Raw genomic sequence first — 19,789 nt, 5'->3', positions numbered from 1 at the left:
TGAAGCTTTTTGGTGAGAAATTGAAGATGAATCAGATAACACAGGAAATCAGTCTTATAAAAAGAGTGACCAAAACACAACTGCAGAAGGAGCCAAGGTACCAGGAACATTGCTTTGAGGCTTATTACCAAGACTCAGACATCGGACAGTACTGTCATCTTAAAGAGACCTCAAGGAATTAAATATTCTCAGTATGCTTTCCGTGCTGGTCAGTGTGTGCATCTCCCTGGAAAGATGTGTGGATGGATAATTAGGAACTTGAATAAGGTGAGGAAATCCAGATTGGGGTTCTTGTGAAGCGGGGAGAGTGGATTAGTGCCCACCTCAAGGCCCTGCTCCACAAAAGTGAAACGTCATTGGTATGAATAAAAGTTTAATTGGGTGTCCTACATAAGATGCACTGTTGTAGGCTTTAGGGGGATCCTAGGAGTATAAAAAGTGAAATACTTCTGTCTATTGATAAGCTCTCCAGATCATTCTCTAGATCAGATTTATCCATGATAATGAAATACCTATATGGCAGTATAATGCCTGAAGGCCATCCTTGAATATTTTCTAAGAAAGAGTCAAAGGGTAATTCCTGATTTTAGCTTTGTTTTTTATTTTTCTTGGGGGTGGAAATTTTCCTCCACAAATTGAACACCATTCTTCCATTCTTGTCATTCCAGTAGCTTCTTTATCTTCTCCAACGCAGACAGCAGAAACCCAGCCTACCACACCGCAAGAAACAAATATAACCGGCTCACCATCGCCCTCTTGCTCAACAGGTAACTTCCGTTTCTTTCCTGAACACCTGGGAGCTTTCAAATTTTGATGAACATTGGCACATTGTTAAGAACACATATTCTGGAATAAGACAGATCTGCCTTGAATGCCAACACTGGCTACTCCAGTCAGCTATGCGACTTGAACAAACGTCTTACCCTCTTTGAATCAGTTTTTATCCTTTGTAAAATGGATGGAATGTTACTGATTTTGTAGAATTCTTGCAAGGATTAAATGAGATAAAGATCTTAGGACACAGTTAAAAGGTAAGTGATAGATTTAGTGGCAATTATGACTGTTACTTAGAATGTCCAGAAATACATACAACTGAGCGTCATAGACAGCTTATATGATTTGGGAACATCCACATGCATATCAGTATTTTTCTAAATTAAATGAACCAGCTTTGACTTTAACTTAGTACTGGACTTACTCCCTTGGGCCAGAGCCTTAAAACAATTAAATCCAAACTAAGCTGGTCCGGACCAAACTGGTCACCTGTGTTTACGCTTCCTCTAAGCCCCAGAGGCTATATAGAGCCAGAAGGCTCCCCTTCTGCCTTGTCAAGTTTTCATTTCACATGGACACTTTGAGATGGGTTGAGGACACATGACACTGGCACCAAAGAGGCATGCCCCACTGAGATTCTGCTATGCCACCCCCCAAAAGTCTTCCCCACTCTCCCCAATTCGGGTAGGTCCATATTCTTTTGAGATGTAAGATTGACCTGTCTTTCCTGTGATGGAGAAAGGTGATGCTGAGTCCTGTCGTCTTTCCCAGCTACCTCTGTTACCGATGGTGGTACATTTGGGGAGTGCCACATGCGGAACCCCTTTGTAGTGCAGAGCTAGCTTATGTGTCCTTGTGCCTGGGATGCATCCGAACAAGGTCAAGCTTTGCAAGACTCCTCGCGCATATGACTCATCGTGCTCAGGAGTTGCCAATCTGTAGTGGACCCCCAGTATGGCCTACCTTTTGCCAGTCATTCCTGCAAGCTGGTTAGCTTAAAATGGACCCAAAGTGAAACGCAGAGAGGGACCAGTTCACTTGGGATTAGCTAATGGTGACATTTGGTTTGGAAAGTGGACTCCTTAGTGTGAACTGTTTCCCGGCACAGAAACAAAGTGAAAGTAGATTAAAATACAAAGTAACAGCAGTAGGAGCAGCTGCAACCCACACTTCTATGCGATGAGGAAGAAGAAAATAGGAGTGGAGAATCGTTCTCTAAAATATGTCACTAAAACCTGATCAAGGTAGAGCTTTCCAGAATGGAACAGACGTTGGAGCAGCTGTGTCCCCATGACTTCTGTGACTGCTGCCATCTTGTCAGTGTCTGTGAGGCTCTCCAGCCAAATCCTCACAGTGCCCCAGTCAGAATTCCGTGGGTTAAAGCCTCACAAAGCAGAGAATGTTAATCTGGAAGGAAGTTTGGGTATCATATGGCCTGCTACCCACCTTTTGACAGATGAATGTGCCAGCAAACTGTCATATATTACCTCATTTAATTCTTTCAGGGCAGACCTTACTTACTGCCATTGCCAGACTGGGGAGGCTCTTTAGTTCTGCTTTGGGGATTGACAGCTTCCAATTCAACTGCCAGTTACTAGCTGTGTGCCCATGGGCAAGTTGTTGCATTCCTGATTGCATGTTTTTGAGGAAGGAAGGCCGTGATGTTTGGAAAGTCCATTGCACTGTGTTCCTTCCCCTATTGCTCCTTTCATTATAACATAATAGTAATAGCTGATATTTGTCTAATATGGTGTTTAGTGCATCTTCTAATGTGACAACTTTATGAGACAGATAGGTGCTATCAACAGCTTGTAGTTCAAGGTTACCCCAGCTAGAAATATAAATATGTACATATACATACATACATACATAAATGTATATGCAGAGGACCTGATCAAGGTCACATTGCCAAGGGACATTGTCAGCATTGAAGTCAAGTTTTATCTGACTCAAGTCCAGGCTGTTTTTATTTATTTATTTTTTTTCATGCTGTTTTTGCAACATCACCCATTCTGTACCTGAAGGACTTACTTAAGGTTATAACACAAGTCATACACAGAGCCTAGACTGTAGATATTGTCTTTGGCTCTCTAAGAAGTAGTGTCGGAATGAATAAAATGTAGACACAGTAATGTAAAGTGTAAAAATTTGGGGGGATATAGTTAGTCCAGTTTCATTGCCACTGGACAGTGACATTTTTATAGCTTTGACAGTAGTTAGGGAATCCGTAAGACCTGCAGTATTTTCACTGGATGGGAATGCAATGTGTGTGGTGGTTATGAGCTGAGGCTATTGTGCTTTACTAGAGTTGGAAACTTTAACCATTTCAGATCTGTTTCCTCAACTATAAAATGGGGTTAAAAAAATTGGTATAAGGATGTAAAGTGCTCAGTAAAAAGAGAAACCTGTATTTGACCTATAGTTGCTTAGGAGGGCCAACAGTATATGTTCTGTATGACAGAAGAGATATTTCAAACACTATTAAAATTTGTATATTCAAAACTTTAAGGCATGATATCCTTTTATATTGAGGTTTTAGGTAGTATAAGATACTTTGGCCTTGGGGCTGATGTAATGTATTTTCTAAAGCACTTCTGCAACAATGTCTAGGCACTGTGGCATATAATGTAGGAGTTGGATGCCACCTATTTCAGATATCTGAGTACATTTCACACACATTTTAAATGTAAAAGCAATGTAACAACTATTTTGAACAGGGTGGTTCTGCTCTTTGGATGTGCAGTGGCCTCTGAGCACTCATTGGCAGCTTCTTAGCTGTCATGAAAATATTGATTACATAACTTTAAGTGGCAATTTTTAACCTAGTTCTGATAATGGGCCACTATGACTCCTCTAAAATTATAGGTAAACTTTCTGTGTACGTACATTTTTTTCCATAGAGAGAAAAAAAAGGGTTCATTTTCGAAGGGTCCATGACAAAATGGTTTAAGAAACACAACCTTACAGGTTAAATTAATAAATGTTAGTAACTTGGTATAACTCTTTGGTGTTTGTGGTGAAAATTCAATACTTTTTGTCTTTCTAATTCATTTTCCTTCTTGTTGAGCAGATGGGTACGGCACTGTGACCCAGTCTCCAGATGCCCTTTGGCATAACAATCAAACTGTAAGCATATTCCTTCCTACTTTATTAGCCAGATTCACTTGTATGTCTCCCTGGAAGCAAGTTACATTTAGAGATTATTATTGTAAGACTAATCCACACATTTCAAATAAAGGAAGAAAAGAATTTGACTCTTAAATAGGGATGCTTTAATTAACTTAAAAAGTTTATATAGATGCACTAGTTGTCAGAAATACCTGAAAAGTGATATTTTACTCTCTATACACACACAGAGACACACACACACACACACACACTACAGACTTTCTCCTGCCCAGAAAATTAGAAAAAAAGAGTGAATTAATTCAAGGATCGCGTGTTAACGTTACATACCAAGGACGACTTCAATGATCTTTAGAGAAATAACGTGCTTTGAATTGATGTGGTGGAATGGGGGCCATCCCCACTAAAAGTATTATATAAATGAAAGTGTGCTTGCTTAAACATAGGCCCCCTAATATCCTTTTCCAACCCAATTGTCCTCCTACGTAGAAATTTTGAGGCCACTTCTGAGTCTTTCTATACATAAACCTCCCCATATGATGACTTATTAAGGTCCTAACGTCTTGAAAAACTTTGTGATTCTGTAGGATGTTGTCATACTTTTTCCACAGTTAGCTTGAGAGAAATCTAAGGGGCTTTATTCTTATAATATTCATCAAAACCTCATCTTTCTAAGTTAGAGGAGTTTATCAATAGGTCCTTTACTTTTGGCTCCCTTGGGTGAACCAGCTTTCCTTTTACTATGTGCAAATAATTCTTAGAAGCAACAAACCTAAAGAGCTTCAGGTATGAGAGTCACCCTTATCACAATTGGTGAGAAGTTGCAGCATGGCCATTGTAAGAGAAATTCAAGCTCAGGCAAAGTGGGGTTATTTAGTGTGAGGTCAAATGGCCTTATGTTGCATACCTTAGTGACAATGAGAGCACCACTACACAGGAATGATATTGAAGATTTTAACAACTCTTATGGTATGGGCACTGATTGATCCGATGGATCTGTGCTGAATTTGTATATGCCTGTTAAATAGCAGAACTACCACAATGTAAATGACTGTTATATTGTTATAGCTGGATTAAGAAAAAAGAAACAAACATTCTGAATGATGAGATTGTCCTTTACCTCAGTTACCGGCAGGGCAGGTATGTTTAGCAGCAAGTGGAAGCAATATAGAAGCAAGTTCACAGCAGGCAAAATCGTAGGCTTTTTGTGTCTTGACTCTGAAGATGTCAAGGTGTCTCCCAGGTAACCTGAAACCAAGCAGCATATATTTCGACCCAGTAAATCAACTTCCTGAACTCCATATTAGGGGGAGAATTGAACCAATACGTGAAGATGTATAAGAAAAGATGTTCATTGCTGCTATTTATACTCATGAAAATGTTATAAACAACCTAAGTGTTCAATAATAAGGGATTAACTACTTAGTCAATTAAGCATGCCATTAAGCTTATTGCCATTAAGCATGTTGTCACTGCAGTGCATTTACTGACATGAGAAGACAGTGTTGATTGTTAAATGAAAAAACTAACTTTTAAAATAGTGTAGGGACTTCCCTGGCGGTCCACTGGTTAATAAGACTCTGTGCTTCCAATGAAGCGGGTGCTGGTTCGATCCCTGGTTGGGGAGCTAAGATCCCAAATGCCGTGCAGCACGACCAAAAAATGTGTGTATGTGTGTGTGTGTGTGTGTGTGTGTGTGTGTGTGTGTGTGTGTGTGTGTGTGTGTGTGTATAGTGTATATACTGTAGTATATATTGAATATAGTAACTGCTTCTGTTAAGAAAAACACTAGGATAAAATTCTAGAAGAGTACGTAATGAAAAATGGTAATAGTGGCTGTTTCTGGATGTTGGGATTATGGTTGATTTTTGTTTTCCTTTCTTTATGCTTAGCTGCACATTCTAAAACGAAACTGCAGTTTTCATGTAACATAATATTTTTAAAAAGGAAGCAAAGCCTGCTTCCTGTAACTCCATGTTCCATGTAACCACTTTACCCCCCACAAGTAAGGTAATTACACAGCTTTTCCCTCCCAAGACACTGGCTGTTCCCCCTTTAGGCAAGGACGGCTCATATGCTAGGTCACCATCCTTTGTGTTCCTCATAGTGTTGATCAGGACGTACCTAAATTATCTTTCCCAAGAACCCTATTTAATCTGCATTTGACAGACAGAGAAACAGAGGTTCAGAGAGGATAAATAACATGTCTAGGGTCACACAGCAACTAAGTAAAAGAGCTGGAATTCTGACTCCAGAGATTAAACTCTTATGCAGGAAGAGACTTGAGACTTAATCTTTTTCTCTGCTCTTCACTTCCTTTCTGTTAAAATACCTACCCTGTGGGGCCTCTTTAGGATTAGAGTTAAGTTATGTAAAAGGGCTGAACATGATGCATGGCGTATTTCAGTTTTATTCCGGGAGGTGATGATCCCTTATGAACCATACTAGGAGATTTAAATAAAGTTGTATTTCTTTCCAATTGTGCAGCATTTTAATTGTTAAGCAGGGCCATGTATATGAACATCTACTTTCAAGTCCATTTATAAAGACATAGATGGAATCTTGAATTCTAGTTAAAAAAAAAAAGTTTTGTAATCAAGGGCCAATTTTAATAATTGAACACATTCACATAGCTTGAGATAACACCACCACATCAACTTATATAGGAACAAAAATTGTTGTTTTCTTTTTTAATATCATAAGAGGATTATTTATGAAAATAGCTTATTAATTTTTAAAAATAGGTATAATTTACATATAATAAAGCTCACTCATTTGAAGTGTGCAATTTGAGCTTTGACAAATGTATACACCTCTGTAAATACCACCACAAGCAAGAGATAAAGCATTTCCACCATCCCCAAATACATTTTGAATTCTAAATTGTCTTAGAATTTCACCACATGGTTATAACTTTAAATCATTTGGTCTTACCCCCTCATGATCCGGAACTAGCCAAAGGCCAATAAAGATAAATGTGTCTGTGTACATTATTTTCAGAAATGTTTTCTACCCATAATTCTAAGAAGATTTTTTTTTCTTTTTTTTTTTTTGATCTGCTGATGTTTCCTTAGCCTGTGACGCTGGCACAAGATCCATGGATAAGCACCAATAAGGGAGTCTACATTGGAATCTGTGTTACTGCCTTGGTATTATTGCTCACGTTTTTGGTTTTCACAATTAGCAAAAGTAAGTCACCTCAGGACTGTGCCTGCGGGAGTTTTCTTGAGCCAAACTGCCTGTAGCCCTACACACCACATGATTTGAATTTCACATAACTTCCTTGGTTTTTACCTTGTTCTTTTTTTATTTTTTCTTTATCTTAAAATTATTGTCCCATAGAGAGAAACATGATATTTAAATTCTCCATAGGAGAAATTAAATATGGAGAAATAAGCGTTGGTTGGGTAGAGCTGGGGTTTGGAAGGCAGCAAACCATTGTAATATATAAGATGTGTTCACTCCTCCTTTCCCCCTTCCCTCAAGAACCAAGTTTTGTCCCTATAGGGGGTGAAATTCTTGAGGGTGTTACAACACCCACTTAACAGAAGAAACAAATGGGACATTGAGAGGGATACCTGATTTCAGGGCTAAGAGTAGAACAAAGGGGTTCACAAGGCAGCCATCCAGGGCCTCCTGGTCTCCTTCCACCAGTTGTGCGTGTGTATAAAACCTGTCACCTATGGAACAAACACAATCCCCCATTTTTTTTACAGTGAAATATAATTGCATTAAAGTAAGTTGGGACATGTGGGTGACTACCCTAAACTATTAGTAAACATGAGATACTTTACACTAAGGGGCTTGTTTGGCTCCTACAGATTCAAAAAAAGTTACCTGCAGTTATCAGGCGAGGGTCCAGATTGGTTTTTTTCCCCTTCTTTTTAAAAATATTTTCTTGTAAATTAATTTTTTCAGCTTTGAGGTCTGTACAGATTTTGTTCATATCAAAGTAATAACAGTAATAATATACTTGTTTGGAAAAAAAATCTCATGAACTCTTTGTCTTACATGTTTAATTTTCTCTCACTTCTTCCCCAATTTAGGATATTTTTGCCTGGGTAACAAGGTGGAGCTACTACGGTAAGGTTGAAAGAGTTTGTGTCAACGCCTTTTGATATTCTTACTCTGGTAAAAATAAGGATAATTTCTCTCTCTCTCTCTTTTCCTTCTGAACTCTCCATTTTATACTCTGGATCCTGAAAAATCTAGTATATAGGGCAACTCCATTGCTGTCCAACCTTCCAGTGATATTTTTAGCGTCTCTTTATTTCCCTGGAATTGCGCCAGAACTGCTCCAGAAACAGTACCTCAAACCTGACCGCTTAGAGCAAGAGAACTAAATGGCAGATTTTGTTTGATGGGATATTTGAATGGGTTGTTTGGTTTGTTATTTGATTTCATTCAGTGCTTTGTTTATTGAGTGTTTATTGAATGCCTACTAAATTCCAAAGAGATGGACAAAACAGACAGAAACGTATAAATGAATAAGCAGGGTACTTTTAGGACTTGGAGAGAAATGCCGTGGGGAATGCAGAGCAGGGCAATAGGCTATGTGAGTGAGCCCCAAAGGAGCAGAAGGCAGTTCTGCAATGATCTGGAGGAGGATGACTCCAGGCTGAAGACATACAAAGGCACAGGCTAAGACACGTGCTTCCAGCTCCCCACCCTTCCCACCATCCCCACTGTTACATGCCCAGCCTGCTCTGTTCCTTTACATTAGTTGTTGGGCCTCATAGCATTTGAATTTTTTGCAAATCTACCCCACTGCCCAGTGAAAAGTGAAAACCTCTTTATAAGCATTCATGTAGTCATTTCCCCAAACACCTGTCTGTAATGGTAGGAAACCCCTGCCTACTTCCACATCCAAATAGCCTACTTCATTTGGTCCAGCTTAGGCCTTTTTTTTTTTTTTTTGAGGTATAGTTGTTTTGCAATGTTGTGTTAGTTTCTACTGTACAGCGAAGTAGAGTTCCCTGTGCTATACAGCAGGTTCTTATTAGTTATCTATTTTATACATATTGGTGAATATATGTTAATCCCAATCTCCCAATTCATACCTCCCGCCCCTGCTTTCCCCGCTTGGTGTGCATATGTTTGTTCTCTACATCTGTGTCTCTATTTCTGCCTTGCAAACTGGTTCATCTATTCCATTTTTCTAGATTCCACATATATGCATTAATATACGATATTTGTTTTTCTCTTTCTGACTTACTTCACTCTGTATGACAGTCTCTAGGTCCATCCATGTCTCTACAAATGACCCAATTTCGTTCCTTTTTATGGCTGAGTAATATTCCATTCTATATATATACCACATCTTCTTTATCCATTCGTCTGTCGATGGGGCATTTAGGTTGCTTCCATGACCTGGCTTTGTAAATAGTGCTGCAATGAATATTGGGGTGCATGTGTCTTTTTGAATGATGGTTTTCTCTGGATATATGCCCAGTAGATGGATTGCTGGGTCATATGGTAATTCTATTTTTAATTTTTTAAGGAACCTCCATACTGTTCTCCATAGTGGCTGTATCAATTTACATTCCCACCAACAGTGCAAGAGGGTTCCCTTTTCTCCACACCCTCTCCAGCATTTATTGTTTGTAGATTTTCTGATGATGGCTGTTCTAACTGGTGTGAGGTGATACCCCATTGTAGTTTTGATTTGCATTTCTCTAATAATTAGTGATGTTGAGCAGCTTTTCATGTGCCTCTTGGCCATCTGTATGTCTTCTTTGGAGAAATGTCTATTTAGGTCTTCTGCCCATTTTTGGATTGGGTTGTTTGTTTTTTTGATATTGAGGTGCATGAGCTATTTATATATTTTGGAGATTAATTCTTAGTCCATTGATTCGTTTGCAAATATTTTCTCCCATTCTGAGGGTTGTCTTTTTGTATTGTTTATACTTTCCTTTGCTGTGCAAAAGCTTTTAAGTTTCATTAGGTCTCATTTGTTTATTTTTGTTTTTATTTCCATTACCCTAAGACATGGGTGAGAAAAGATCTTGCTGTGATTTATGTCAAAGAATGTTCTTCCTATGTTTTCCTCTAAGAGTTTTACAGTGTCCAGTCTTACATTTAGATCTCTAATCCATTTTGAGTTTATTTTTGTGTATGGTGTTAGGGATGTTCTAATTTCATTCTTTTACATGTAGCTGTCCAGTTTTCCCAGCACCACTTATTGAAGAGACAGTCTTTTCTCCATTGTATATCCTTGTCTCCTTTGTCATAGATTAGTTGACCATAGGTACATGGGTTTATTATCTCTGGGCTTTCTATCCTGTTCCATTGATCTAAATTTATGTTTTTGTGCCAGTACCATATTGTCTTGATTACTGCAGCTTTGTAGTAGTCTGAAGTCAGGGAGTCTGATTCCAGATCTGTTTTTGTTTTTGTTTTTTTTCTCAAGGTTGCTTTGGCTATTTGGGGTCTTTTGTGTCTCCATACAAATTTTAGGATTTTTTGTTCTAGTTCTGTACAAAATACCATTGGTAATTTGATAAGGATTGCATGGAATCTGTAGATTGCTTTGGGTAGTATAGTCATTTTCACAATATTGATTCTTCCAATCCAAGAACATGGTATATCTCTCCATCTGTTTGTGTCATCTTTGATTTCTTTCATCAGTGTCTTATAGTTTTCTGAGTACAGGTCTTTTACCTCCTTACACAGGTTTATTCCTAGGTATTTTATTCTTTTTGTTGCAATGGTGAATGGGATTGTTTCCTTAATTTCTCTTTCTGATCTTTCATTGTTAGTGTATAGGAATGCAAGAGATTTCTGTGCATTAATTTTGTATCCTGCAGCTTTACCAAATTCATTGATTAGCTCTAGTGGTTTTCTGGTTCTTTAAAAAATGCCGTTGGTAATTTGATATGGATTGCATAGCATCTTTAGGATTTTCTATGTATAGTATCATGTCATCTGCAAACAGTGACAGTTTTACTTCTTCTTTTCCAATTCGTATTCCTCTTATTTCTTTTTCTTCTCTGATTGCCATGGCTAGGACTGCCAAAACTATGTTGAATAATAGTGGCAAGACTGGACATCCTTGTCTTATTCCTGATCTTAGAGGAAATGCTTTCAGTTTTTCACCATTGAGAATTATGTTGCTGTGGGTTTGTGGTATATGGCCTTTATTATGTTGAGGTACCTTCCCTCTATGCCCACTTTCTAGAGAGTTTTTATCATAAACGGGTATTGAATTTTGTCAAAAGCTTTTTCTGTGTCTATTGAGATGATCACATGGGTTTTATTCTTCAATTTGTTCATATGGTGTATCACATTGATTGATTTGCATATATTGAAGAATCCTTGCATCCCTAGGATAAATCCCACATGATCATGGTGTATGATCCTTTTAATGTGCTGTTGGATTCTGTTTGCTAGTATTTTATTGAGGATTTTTGCATCTATATTCATCAGTGATATTGGTCTGTAATTTTCTTTCTTTGTGACATCTTTGTCTGGTTTTGGTATCAGGGTGTTGGTGGCCTCGTAGAATGAGTTTGGGAGTGTTCCTTCCTCTGCAATTTTTTGGAAGAGTTTGAGAAGGATGGGTGTTAGCTCTTCTCTAAATGTTTGATGGAATTCATCTGTGAAGCCATGTGGTCCTGGACTTCTGTTTGTTGGAAGATTTTTAATCACAGTTTCAATTCCAGTGCTTGTGATTGGTCTGTTCATATTTTCTATTTCTTCCTGGTTCAGTCTTGGAAGGTTATACCTTTCTAAGAATTTGTCCATTTCTTCCAGGTTATCCATTTTATTGGTATAGAGTTTGTTGTAGTAGTTTCTTATGATGCTTTGTATTTCTGCGGTGTCTGTTGTAACTTCTCCTTTTTCATTTCTAATTTTATTGATTTCAGTCCTTTCCCTCTTTTTCTTGATGAGTTTGTCTAAAGGTTTGTTTATCTTCTCAAAGAACCAGCTTTTAGTTTTATTGATCTTTGGTATTGTTTCCTTTGTTTCTATTTCATTTATTTTGGCTCTAATGTTTATGATTTCTTTCCTTCTACTAACTTTGGGTTTTGTTTGTTCTTCTTTTTCTAGTTCCTTTAGGCATAAGTTTAGATTTTTTATTTGAGATTTTTCTTGTTTCTTGAGGTAGGGTTGTATTGCTATAAACTTCCCTCTTAGAACTGCTTTTGCTGCATCCCATAGATTTTGAGTCATCATGTTTTTGTTGTCATTTGTCTCTAGGTATTTTTTGATTTCCTCTTTGATTTCTTCAGTGATCTCTTGGTTATTTAGTAGCATATTGTTTAGCCTCCATGTGTTTGTGTTTTTTACATTTTTGTTTCCTGTAATTTATTTGTAATCTCATAGTGTTGTGGTTGGAAAAGATGCTTGATACAATTTCAATTTCTTTAAATTTACCAAGGCTTGATTTGTGACCCAAGATGTGATCTATACTAGAGAATGTTCCGTGTGCACTTGAGGAGAAAGTGTAATATGGTGTTTTTGGATGGAATGTCCTATAAATATCAATTAAATCTATCTGGTCTGTTGTGTCATTTAAAGCTTGTGTTACCTTATTAATTTTCTTTCTGGATGCTCTGTCCATTGGTGTAAGTGAGGTGTTAAAGTCCCCCACTATTATTGTGTTCCTGACAATTTCCTTTTTTTATAGCTGTTAGCATTTGCCTTATATATTGAGGTGCTCCAATGTTGGGTGCATATGTATTTATAATTGTTATATCTTCTTCTTGGATTGATCCCTTGATCATTAGGTAGTGTCCTTCCTTGTCTCTTGTAACATTCTTTATTTTAAAGTCTATTTTATCTGATATGAGTATTGCTACTCCAGCTTTCTTTTGATTTCCATTTGCATGGAATATCTTTTTCTATCCCCTCACTTTCAGTCTGTATGTGTCCCTAGGTCTGAAGTGGGTCTCTTGTAGACAACATATATACGGGTCTTGTTTTTGTATCCATTCAGCGAGCCTGTGTCTTTTGGTTGGAGCATTTAATCTATTCACATTTAAGATGATTATCGATATGTATGTTCCTGTGACCATTTTCTTAATTGTTTTGGGTTTGTTTTTGTAGGTCCTTTCATTCTCTTGTGTTTCCCAATTAGAGAAGTTCCTTTAGCATTTGTTGTAGAGCTGGTTTGGTGGTGCTGAATTCTCTTAGCTTTTGCTTGTCTGTAAAGCTTTTGATTTCTCCATCTAATCTGAATGAGATCCTTGCCAGGTAGAGTATTCTTGGTTGTAGGTCTTTCCTTTTATCACTTTAAATATATCATGCCACTCCCTTCTGGCTTGCAGTGTTTCTGTTGAGAAATCAGCTGTTAACCTCATGGGAGTTCCCTTGTATGTTATTTGCCGTTTTTCCCTTGTGGCTTTTAATAATTTTTCTTTGTCTTTAATTTTTGTCAGTTTGATTACTATGTGTCTCGGCATGTTTCTCCTTGGGTTTATCCTTTCTGCGACTCTCTGCGCTTCCTGGACTTGGGTGGCTACTTCCTTTCCCATGTTAGGGAAGTTTTCGACTATAATCTCTTCAAATATTTTCTTGGGTCCTTTCTCTCTCCCTTCTCCTTCTGGAACCCCTATAATGCAAATGGTGCATTTTATGTTTTCCCAGAGGTCTCTTAGGCTATCTTTATTTCTTTTCATTCTTTTTTCTTTATTCTGTTCCGCTGCAGTGATTTCCACCATTCTGTCTTCCAGGTCACTTATCCGTTCTTCTGCATCAGTTATTCTGCTATTGATTCTTTCTAGTGTATTTTTCATTTCAATTGTATTGTTCATCTCTGTTTGTTTGTTCTTTAATTCTTCTAGGCCTTTGTTAAACATTTCTTGCATCTTCTTGACCTTTGCCTCCATTCTTTTTCTGAGGTCCTGGATCATCTTCACTATCATTATTGTGAATTGTTTTTCTGGAAGGTTGCCTATCTCCACTTCATTTAGTTGTTTTTCCAGGGTTTTATTTTGTTCCTTCATCTGGGACATAGTCCTCTGCCTTTTCATTTTGTCTATCTTTCTGTGATTGTCCAGCTTGGGCTTTAAGCAGGTCTTTCTTTGATTCCAAATCCATCTCTCTTAAGCTGCCAGCTGTTATTCCTAGTTCTCTTTCATTGGATGTTATTACATAGTCTTTCCTATGTCTGAGTTAATCATATGAGCCAAGCCACAGAACATGCCTTGAACTATGCCAAACATATTGCAAGTGTTCCATAAACATTGGCTTTTATTATTGCAGTCATGCCCTTCACAGCAGTGAACCTGTAAACCCTTCACAGGCACTGTTATTATTCTTAGTCTACAGATTGGAGAACAGGTTGAGAGATGTTAAGTGACATCCAAGGTCACACCCCACAGCAGGTAAAAGACTCATTCTTATGTATCTTAGAGTCCAAATCCCATACTTATAGAAAATTTTGACTATCTGCTTCCAAGAATGGAAGAAAAAAAATACTCCCTACAGGCAGAAAAGCATGAAAGATAGCATCCTTTTAGTTTATTTTTGTCCTTTTGCTGTTAACTTTCTTTTCAAGTTTCACTTTTTGTCACCTAATTAGAAAAGAAAGTATTTATTGTAGGAAATACTGTATAATATGGAAAAGCAAAACAAAACAAAAACAAAAATGAGCATTTCCCCTGAAGTTATTTTTGGGGCACCTATATCACATTGACTCATTTTGAGCTACTGACACCTAAATGGTTTCCACACATGTGTGACTAATCCATTTAAAGATCAGAGCTGAATGAAGATGCAGTACATTTCATATCATTTCTGGGCAGGCTTAGCTAATAAAAAGTAGTAACTATATACACTACAAATTATAAAAGAGTAGCAATATCAAAACTCCACAAATGACCTATTCATACACTTGATGTGTGAGCATATGTGTTATAAAAGTCATTTAACCCATGGCTTTCTAATTTTAACCATTAAGGCATGGTAAGATTTTTGACTCCATGATCTAGTATACACTTAGATGAAACAATACTATTTTACTATACCAGTATGCTCTGATATTTTGTATACTTATATATATTTATCTTAAAAACAGGATATAGACCACTAAATAGATTTAATAACCCTCTCTAATGGGTCACAGTCCACAGTTGGAAAAACACCAGCCAAACCATTTCCTAGCCATCTTTGAGAATATGTATCCTGGTTTAGTACTTCAATTTGATATCTGATATTTATCTTCTTAGATTTTCTTTCTTTGTTTTTTTATTTTTTTATTTTTTATTTTTCTTTGTTTTTTTAAAAAATATTTATTTATTTATTTGGCTGCATCAGGTCTTAGTTGTGGCACATGGGATCTTCTTTGAGGCATGTGGGATCTTTGGTTGCAGTGTATGGGCTTCTCTCTAGTCGTGGTGTACAGGTTTTCTCTCTCTAGTTGTGGCACGTGGGCTCCAGAGTGTGTGGGCTTTGTAGTTTGCAGCATGAGGGCTCTCTCACTGAGGCCTGCAAGCTCAGTAGTTCTGGCACATGGGCTTAGTTGCCCCACGGCATGTGCAATCCTAGTTCCCTGACCAGGGATCAAACCTGTGTCCCCTGCATTGGAAGGCAGATTCTTTACCACTGGACCATCAGGGAAGTCCCTAGATTTTCAATTTTTGTATTCTATTACATGAGACTCTAGAAGGAGACCAGTCTGAGGTTTTTGAAACTACTGCTGAGGTTTTCTACCTGCTTATTAAACAGACTTTCCTGAAACTTCATATTCACAACTCTGAAAGCTTCTATTTATTTCATAGGCTGTGTGAATGGGGTTCTGGGAAATGCAAATACCCAATCTTGCTTGAACATAAACAAATGCACTGCTCATACTTGAGAAGTGGTCTGTTTTTCTCTTACTCATGTTATTCTTTCTGTAGTGTGATTCCACTGAGGGACTCTCACATTGGAGCTTTGAAAAATGCAGCTCTGAAGCCTGTCCGAGCAGAAGACAATATCTACATTATTGATGACCTTCATTAAGTCATGGATCCAGTGGCCTTCTAAGGCGTTATGCCCTTGACTGTGGAAGACAGTGACCAGATATCACTGTGCCAGAGTCCTTTCATGAAGCAGGACAATTTTTCGGTCAGTTTCCCATGGCATTCCAACCAGTCAGTGACATTGGGTAGAGTGAGTCTAGCTCATCTGTGTACAGTCAACCTCTGTAACATTGTCCTAATTTTTTATACTAAAACTGGCTCAATCTTTCTGGTCATTGCAGAGCTCTCTCCAAAACATGAAATTTATTCCTTAGAATTGTACATTCTCTTTAGACCCTATGAATCCTGTTTTCTATCAAGAATTCTCCTTGGGGAGACTGAATAAACACTACTACCTCAGTTACCAAAGCTGTCAAGAAGAGCTGAATACCACTTAAAATCAGCAAATCCAATTTGGGACTTAAAGGACTTAACTTGGAAGCGTTTCATGATTGTATTTTTTTTTAATCAAGCAACTTCAAATGTTATATTCCTTAGGGCCCCCAAGGGTTTCAAATCATGGGAGTGTACAGGTTTTTATTTACGCAATGGGAAAATAGAAGTGAGTGTGACTTTGCCATTATAGGTAGATCTGGTTTCTCAGAGCTCTGGAAATAGAAGTGCTTTCCCTGGGACCAGGATGGGTATTTTAGCAGTTAGAAGAAGCTAGCGTAGTGAGTGGACCATGGAGACACCAGGGGGAAGAAAATCAATTGCCATATGGTTTATGCTGTTTCTGCTACATCGGTGCCACAGTTCTAGGCACTTATGTAGACAACTGGCAGACTCTCTGATGTAATTTTTAGAATGAGGCAGGGCGGAAGTAAAAGGAAAAAAGAGGGGAAGGGAGTAGTAAAAGAGGCTTTCTGCCTTAGAAAAGCTAGTTTGCAAATATAATAGTGTTGTTTGAGAGTGTTACCAGTTTCAACCGAAATGCTAAATTGTCCTCAAACCACTTTGATTTTTTAAATTGTTTTGGAAGGATAAAGGGTCTTTTTCATATTGAATCAATTCCTGTGTTATATCTTTTTCACAGCCCAATTAAATTTTTGGTTTTTCCAGAAGAGTTAGACAAAGGCTAACGGTAAGGATATTTTTAGTCACTAGGAGCATTTCTACATGAACAGTTAACAAGACTGGAAATTAATTTCAATTTGAGTAAACCCTGAAACAACTCATGCTTGAGTTATTTGGGAGGTGTTCAGAGCTACTCACACCGAAGTGGTCCATGAGGGCTGGATGCTTGTTTTTGAAGGCAACGTTTTTGACACTTCTGCGGAGTTCTGGGAAAATAACAGGACCTCTGAATAAAGGTTATACGGGCAAAGAAGATTGCTAAACATTGTATACTAGTTTTTGCAAGTGGGACCAGTCTGGTCTAGTTTAAAAAATTATGTTCCAACTACAGGGATTTTTTTTTTTTAAATCAAGACAACATGCATAACCATAGAGATTTCAAATTAATGTCAAGATGTATAACTTCTCCGGAAAGAGCTAACAGCATCGGACTGCATCCCTCTGCAGCCAGGGCCCCACTAGATGGCACCACATCCCTCAGCCCCCCCCCCCCCCCCCACCAGCCCTTGCCTTGCCTGCAGGCTCATGTTTGTAACCTGCTTTGTGGCTTGTGGGGCTTTGAATTTTTGATGCGTGCTCTATTCTCCATATCCTTCCTGGAGTTTTGTGATGGCACATTACAAGTTGTGGGAATTTGATCAACTTTATTTAATCCAGCATTTCCAAAATTTGTTTAAAACCCCTGAGCACCATGACTACTGGCATACCCAGGAGCATTCTGTGAAACAAGATGTGGAGCCTGGGAGAAAGCAGATGGTACACAGAGTTAGAGATAGGACCTGAGTTCTAATCCTAACTCTTACCAGTAACATTGGATGACATTAGGATAAATCATTCTTTATGCCTAAATTTTTAATATATGTTTTAATGAAGTAGAGATGATTTACAATGTTGTGCTAAATTTTTTTCACACCTATTAGAATTATTTCCAAACATACATTGGTGTATAGTGGTAATTCCAATGACATATTCTTTGTGAGAAAAATAAAAGTGAAAAACACTACAGAAGTGCAAAGTTTTCTTTTGTGTGTGTGTGGAGTTGGTAGTGATAGGAGATCTAGCATCAGTGCTCAGTAAATATTTTCAACGGTGCTGCGTTCATAAGCCCCTTGCTATATGGTACCTTTTATTATTTTTCTGAATAATGTTTCTGTTTTTGAAAAGTTGATATTGGGTACTTTGGCTATCGTTTTATACTGTACAAAAATTTGTCAATAACTGAGAGGGAGAATGGATTAGAGGGAAGGAAGGCGAGGTACTTAGTTAATATTAAATTCTTTTCTGTAAAAGTACCAATTTTATATAACGAATTTACCTTTGTTTTGATTTCATTTTCTACAATCGATCTTGGGGCTTTAAGACACTGGTATAATTAAAACTATATATTTGCACTTAGGAAATTTTGCACATCTTTAAAAGTAGAGGAACCAATCTTTCACTGATGGCTTTGAAGATAATTTTGTGAGTACATGAAAGTGTGAGGGACTCCTCATCACGAGTTTCATTTGTACGTACACTCATTAATAAAACACATTTTTGTTTTCATTTTGGAAACTGACTTGCTTTCTTATTCTCATCATTTAGTCAAGGCCAGCCATCTTCAACTTGCTGTGGACTCTCAGGACAAGGGCAAATGGGGCAAGATTTGAGAGTCAGGTGTGCCTGACACTCCTCTAGGTGCCGGGGGTGGAACAGAGAACAACGCTGAACTCCAGTTCCCAAGGAGCTCCAATTCAGTAGGAAAGAAAACCCCACACCATCAATTCTGGTGCTGATAATGATAAGGAAAAAAAGATATACACCGGTAGAGCTGAACTTCTCAAACATGGCATTTGGGGCCAGAAAACCCTTTGTGGTAGGGGGCTGTGCTGTGCATTATAGGATTGTTTATCAGCATCCCTGGCCTGTACCCACTAGAGGACACTTGTGCCCCCCCAGGTAGTGACAACTGCAAATGTCTGTAGACATTACCAATGTCTCCTGAGAGGCAATATCACCCTTGGTTGGAAACTGCTGTGATAGAGGATGCCTGGAGGGGAGCGCGTGTGGGGAATTGGTGTAGCTTTTGCTGAGTTGGTCAGGAGCTGCCTCTGGGAAAGCAGTGACGTTTGAGCTGAAACCGAAAGTATGTGTAGGTGGCAGTGACGTGAAGAAATCCAGCAAATGCAGAGGCCCTGAGGTAGGAATAAGCTTGTATGTTAAGAGGGAGAAAGTAAGGTGTGTTCCAAGGACTAAAAAAGCCAGTATGGCTGAGGCAGAGTGAGTGAGGAAGATTGAAAAGAAATTAAGCTGGAGAAACAGGTGCCGTTTTTAGGTGCTGATGCAAAGGGCTGTATGAACATATCCGTTTGAGAAAAATCCCATTCTTGGAAAACAAAGCACTTTTGCTACTAGGGGCTAAACCTGCAGATTTTATTTTAACATTTATTAACGTGCTGTAGTGATACTTTTCGAAGTTCGTATATAAAAAGCCAGTTTGGTTGGGGTGACAGGAGAGGGTACCTGGGGGAAGGACAGGGGTGCGTCCTGGCAGTGAGGTGCTTTCCACAGGGCTGTGTGAGGGCACCCATGCCTAGGAAGAGGGGTCCTGGAAGAAGAGACTCCAAAGTTTGAATCACATGGGCCCGGACGCAGCTGAACCCACTCGTTCTAAACTTACAGCTTTGAATTAGTGGGGTGGAGCAGGGGCTGCCTTCAGCTAGTCCACAGTGGATTTTTTAAATAGGTGTTTTAATGTACATTTTTAGAACACGATGCATCAAAACCGTGATTTAATGGATATTATTTAGGATGACTACAATTTTAAAGTTGACCTAAAACAACTTGAGTGAACAATAGCAAAAGGGCACTGTGAATATGGCAAAGGT

At 38.3% G+C, this 19,789-nt stretch overlaps 1 protein-coding gene across 2 annotated transcripts in view; it reads left to right on the top strand.

Moving 5' to 3' along the window:
• HAVCR1 (hepatitis A virus cellular receptor 1) overlaps positions 1-17,392 on the top strand; it is a 44,587-nt gene extending 27,195 nt beyond the window's left edge. For both annotated transcript variants that reach the window (XM_057540964.1, XM_057540963.1), the window contains exons 5-9: positions 669-767; positions 3,845-3,900; positions 6,975-7,089; positions 7,947-7,983; positions 15,744-17,392. In XM_057540964.1, the coding sequence (XP_057396947.1) occupies positions 669-767; positions 3,845-3,900; positions 6,975-7,089; positions 7,947-7,983; positions 15,744-15,846 (410 nt within the window). In that variant the 3' untranslated portion in view covers positions 15,847-17,392. The remainder of the gene's footprint in view (positions 1-668; positions 768-3,844; positions 3,901-6,974; positions 7,090-7,946; positions 7,984-15,743) is intronic.
• Positions 17,393-19,789: the final 2,397 nt, after the last annotated feature.

The sequence above is a fragment of the Balaenoptera acutorostrata genome, chromosome 2, assembly GCF_949987535.1.
Source record: "Balaenoptera acutorostrata chromosome 2, mBalAcu1.1, whole genome shotgun sequence".
In the NCBI taxonomy this organism is placed as follows: Eukaryota; Metazoa; Chordata; class Mammalia; order Artiodactyla; family Balaenopteridae; genus Balaenoptera; species Balaenoptera acutorostrata.
This window is presented reverse-complemented; position numbering and strand designations above follow the sequence as displayed.